The sequence below is a fragment of the Frankliniella occidentalis genome, unplaced genomic scaffold, assembly GCF_000697945.3.
Source record: "Frankliniella occidentalis isolate FOCC.00 unplaced genomic scaffold, Focc_3.1 Scaffold28, whole genome shotgun sequence".
Taxonomy (NCBI): Eukaryota; Metazoa; Arthropoda; class Insecta; order Thysanoptera; family Thripidae; genus Frankliniella; species Frankliniella occidentalis.
Genome location: NW_026267158.1, coordinates 75,284 through 80,504, shown reverse-complemented (window position 1 = coordinate 80,504; position 5,221 = coordinate 75,284). Strand labels below are relative to the sequence as shown.

Here is a 5,221-nt window from a genome sequence, read left to right as displayed (position 1 = left end):
CCCCCCCCCTCTAATCCGCGCCTGTAAGATTGTTAGCACTTTTCGGATGGACTGTAACTGTATCTATTTGAGTCCGTTTTTTAGTCGCATAGTAAGAAAATGTCAAGGCTTTCGCCGAGCAAGAGGAGTTTCAACGTATTATTTCAAACAAATGCACCTTGCAGATCAGTAGTTATGTTTTTTATGGCAAAAGTATAGTTACGGATGGTCAACAGTCCGGCGCTGGACGGAAATGTCCCACAGCTTGCCTCACTTATAATATTCTACAATATCTATAATGTTCTATAATATCTATAATACACTGGAAAAATAAAGGTAGGACTCGAAGGGTTTTCAGGGTTTTCATGCCTTCTCATAGGCATTAAAAATTAGCACCTATGCAAAGGCACTAAAACTGCCCAAAGGTACACTCTCATCCTGTTACTGATTTTTTTTCACCTTTTGTCAGTATTCCTGCTGCGCAAAAACCTTTATAAGCTACTGACAACTGCTTTCATCAGTAATACGAAATAATTCATTTTTTAATTACTGACAATTTCTTCTTTTATCAGTGAGCTACTTACAACGATATACAGAACAAGTAACAAATTAGTCAGTAATCCTGCTGCATAAAAACCTTTATAAGCTACTTATAAATAAATCAGTACAGGTCTGAGAGTGTATTAAAATTTAATGCCTTTGGACACTTTTGTGCCTTTGCAAAGGCATTACCATTTAACACACCTTAAAAGGCATTAGGTCCTCCCTTTGTTGTTCCGGTGTATTCTCGTGTAATACCAATATCCTATAATATTTTCTTTCCAAATCAATAAATCAGTAGAAAACAGTAGATTGAATTGGTCTAGTGCCGCTTGAAGCGTGGAATAACGCGTGCGCGTTAGTCGAAGTTCACCAGAGCACCGGAAAAGCGACTCGAGTCCGTTTTAGGTTGCATGGGTATAGGCACGCACGACCCCTTCTAGCTTCCGAGAATAACCTGTTACCCTTTATAGTATCTTATAGTCACATATAATACTGCATTTAACAACGCTTCAAAATTATTTGCAATGCAAAGCATAGTTCTTCGAAAGCTTTACAGTGTATAGAAGTATTACAGGTATTAAAGAGTTTGTGAGAAAAGTTGCCAGAGTTCTTTGTGAAATCACAACTCTTGTTCGTTGCCAAAATTGATTAACTTTAGAAATGATTACGATTGGTTCACAAATATTTCAAATTAAGACAACAAAATGCACTATTTTTTACTACAAAGAAGTGTTGTGATTTCACAGTTGCTTCGTATCGTGAAAGTGTTGAGAAATCACAAACCATTTTTAACAGTGCCCTGGATTCGATGAAAAATAAATCATATTGTATTTTTGAAAGGCTGTGATTTTAATTGCCGTATTTTTATTTATTTTTCAGGAGTTTTCGACGTGGGCCTTGAAGCGGTTCGCGGTCATGCTGTTCATCCTCGTTCTCCTGACTGAAGTGGAGTTCCGCATAGCGAGCCTAACACTCGGCGCGTGAAGACTCTGCCTCTTAAATTGTTCCGATTTCTTGGTCTTTTGACCAGATCAGAGCACCCAACGGGTCCATTTTCATAGAGGTGTGAAGCAGAGCCATTAAGGCGTAATTCCGTCTTGCCCCCAAACGTTTCAAAGATGGACTGTAAGCGCATTGTGCTTTATACTGTGCAGCTGATCTCTTCAGTGTTCTGTTTGGCTTTTGGGCGCTTTTCCTTTTTGGAACATTCCCGAGGGGGAAACGACTCTCGTGTACTACGGACTACCCCCGGACCCGGATTGCCACAGGCCGTGCCTAGCGAGTTACTTAAGTCATTTCCCCCTCGAACATTCCCAATTACGCCCTACGACTGATATAGTGCGTGTACCTGAGGCGTGACTGAGGTGAGAGCCGTTGTTCTGGTCGACCCCAGATACGAACTAGTCCACTCACTGCAAGTCGAGCCCTTTTGGGATTCAGTGAAGTTAGCGAAAGAAACTGTATCCACGTGCGCGTCCACGTGTTAAGTTTTGCGTTGTGTACTTGCTCATGCTCAGTTCTATGTTCAGGGTGTACTATACGTGCACTCTTCGCGTGTTTTGATCTGGTGCTGCTCCAGTTTAAGTTGGTTTCTTTTTCATATTTATTTGTATTATTCCTAGAAGGTATTTATTTTACGTATATGTGCGCGAAGAAACGCTAATAACACGATGGTTAACGGTGACTTGGTCATACAGCTCGTCCAAATTTTGGTCAAAATTTCGCACAAAAACAGGGTATTTGGACATCGATTTGACGTTAGAGACGTATTTGTTTGTGTTTATGTATGCCCTCATTGTTACTGTATCGTGTTTGTCGGGCAACGCGCTGGACTGTGCTAACCGATGGCCTAAGAGGAATATGGCACTGGAAAGCAAAGGTGTTCGAGTCATACCCTGAAAATGTGCTAAGGATTGAAACTGTCCAAGGAACTGATTTGACTACTTTTAGGGTTCTTTCGTGCTTTGAAGAGGGCATTAAACTCAAAATGTCTTGAGCACCACTTTCAAAGGTATAGCTGAGCACCTTTTTTTCCAGTGTGGCAATGCAAGACTGGTTGATTTTTTTCACAAATGTGATGTCAAGGGCTAACAAGTTTTTTTAATAAATCATTTTCCTTGTGTTTTTAAAAAAATATTTGAACCTTTATTTTGTTTTATTGCAAAACAGATACACCTCAAAGACCCAAATAGAAAAAAAAACACCATACTGTTTCGAATATTTTCTTCCATCTCACATGAAGACATAGATCAGCAGGCTCTAACGCAAGTACAAGACAGCACACATCTGAATGTTCGGAATGCGCAAATATGACCCTTTCATTGTTCGGTTTCTAAAACATTAGCAAAGAAGTGGCATGATCTCTGCTGCTTGTCGGAGGAATCTTACAGCAGCGCGTGATGATCGACGAAGCTGCCGCTGACGAAGTCGTTGTCTCCGACTGAACTGCAGTGATGACCTCTGCCCCACTGCAGTCTACTTTTCCTAGTGCTGACCTGCCTAAAATATTTGGGCAGGCGTCAGCTTGCAGCCTATGTGGATGGGCTGAGCCTGGGTCCGCTGTCAGTCTGTTCGCAGTCTCCGACGCAGCCTGACAAGATGGTGAAAGCCATCGCCCTGGTGCTCCTCGCGAGCGGTAAGTATCTGGCCACGGCCAGAAGCCAACAGCAGGCTGTTTAGATTAATAAAGTGTTATTTTAGGCAATAACGTTTTACTGAAACAAAACGCTTTGATTAACACGTTCAGCGCGGTTTTGTATATTAGGGGTTGGAATAATCAGCAAAGCGTGACCACATTGAGGTCACGTCATACTGAACATAATGCATATTGGGGATTGTTACTTATAATATCACAATCAGAACCCTCTCGATTTCTTTCTTAAACATGTATTAGCTTTATTGTTCAAGCTTTTAAGAGTTTACAGGGGGAAAAAACTAGACTGTGCGTGAAATCGAAAATGAGTATTTTTAAGGTGGGCCCTCTCTTTCTCGTCCCTTCCGTTTCGTGTAGTCCAGAGCAGAGCAGAGACCACAATCCAAAATCGATAATTAATCTGTAAGAAATCTAAAAAGGCGATTTCCTGAGAAAACGCGTTAAGTGCTCGGCGTGACGTGTGTGGGGGGTGGGGTGGGGGGGCACGGCAGCCAAGCAGACGTGGCACGTTCCGAGCTGTAGGGGTGGAAGGGTTGGCTCAGCGCGCCGCACAAAGTGCCGATAAGGCCCCTCCGGAGCCGCGCGCTGCCCGCGGGCCTCGCGGCTATCTCCTTCACAAACTGTGGAGTCTGCAACCACGGGCCGAACCACGGGCCGGGCCACGAGCCCGACACAGCTGCAGTTTTTCTTTTCGGACGCTGATAAAGTCGTTCCTCTAATACACCCCTTGTGTTTCAATTCCAATTGACTACTCTGCGAATAATCAAATTATCCGATTCGAACACAGTGGTGCGGCCCGCAATTGTTTTAACTTTTACACGCGCATAATGACTGTCTGTCTTGCAAATCGCAGCTCTCGCCGTCGCCGCCTCCGCATCCAACGCCAATGGTAAGTAAACTGAACTTACCCTCTAGGGAGTGTTGTATGCGCACGCACTTACCTGGACACCCTTCCTTGCAGCCATCCAGTGGAAGCTGCGCCCCCGCGTGGAGTACGAGTTCGAGCTGGGCGGCCGCAGCCTCGCGGGCCTGCCCGCCCTGCAGGGCCAGTACAGCGGAGTCCAGTACGGCGGTCGCGTGCGCGTCCAGGGCCTGACCGCTGACTCGGCCATCATCCGGGTCGGTATTCTTCTCCCCGCCCCGCTCTTCGAGCGATAGTAAAGCGAGGCCAACTGACCGCCCGTCTTGTCCCGCCCCGCAGCTGGAGAAGATGTCCTGGTCCGCCATGCACGGCCGCTTCCAGTCCGGCTGGTGGTCCGCCGAGCCCCAGAGCAACGCCACCCTGGCCGGCCACGCCCACATGGGCGCCCTGCCCATGCCGCTGTCCGGCGCCGCGGCCGTGGCGCGCTTCCAGGGCGGCCAGGTGCAGTCCGTGCTCGTGAGCCCCGAGGCCAAGGACTGGGAGGTCAACATGCTGCAGGGTGTGCTCGGCCACCTGCAGATCCAGGGTAGCGCCGCCTCCGTCTCCACCTCCGGCGCCAACAGCCTGCACGGCCGCAGCCAGGACCAGCAGACCGACCAGGCCGCCTACCGCGTGCTCGAGGTGAGCACGAGCGCCGAGCGCCTGCTGACTCGTTACACCAACCGTGTGGCAAACTCCCTCAATGCTCATTCTTCGACGTTGTTTCGACCACCCCGACCGACCAAAGCGCATACCCGGCTTCTGACGGACTCTCGCTCTCCTTTTTCCAGAACGGCGTGTCTGGCCGCTGCCTCGTCCAGTACGAGGTGTCCCCCGCCAACGCCCCCGCTCAGATGTCCGCCGCCGAGGCCAAGGTGTGCGCCGGCAAGCCCTACGTGCAGATCACCAAGACCAAGAACTTCACCGACTGCGAGCAGTACGCCGAGCAGAGCCGCGGCCTCCCCCGCTGCTCCCCCGCCGGCAACGCCTGCGCCAGCCTCTGGGCCGTGAGTGTCCCCGAGTGTCCCCACCCCGATGTGACTTATGTTCATTGTTTCCTCCTCTAAACATCTCCCGTCGCCCCACAGCGCAACTCCATCTCCCAGCTGATCGGCTGCGGCTCCGGCGACGACATGCAGCTCCTG

At 48.4% G+C, this 5,221-nt stretch overlaps 2 protein-coding genes across 2 annotated transcripts in view; both read left to right on the top strand.

Annotated features, from left to right (window-relative positions):
- LOC113212914 (uncharacterized) overlaps nt 1–728 on the top strand; it is a 37,830-nt gene extending 37,102 nt beyond the window's left edge. Inside the window, exon 5 of the mRNA XM_052265636.1 lies at nt 705–728. Coding sequence (XP_052121596.1) covers nt 705–728 — 24 coding nt within the window. The remainder of the gene's footprint in view (nt 1–704) is intronic.
- Nucleotides 729–1,400: 672 nt separating this feature from the next.
- Nucleotides 1,401–2,658, top strand: LOC127749055 (ceramide phosphoethanolamine synthase-like; the record flags this gene model as incomplete). Its single annotated transcript, XM_052265594.1, is given in 1 exon segment — nt 1,401–2,658. A coding segment is annotated over 1 exon segment (106 nt), but the record flags the coding sequence as incomplete, so codon positions are not given.
- Between the last annotated feature and the right edge of the window lie 2,563 nt (nt 2,659–5,221).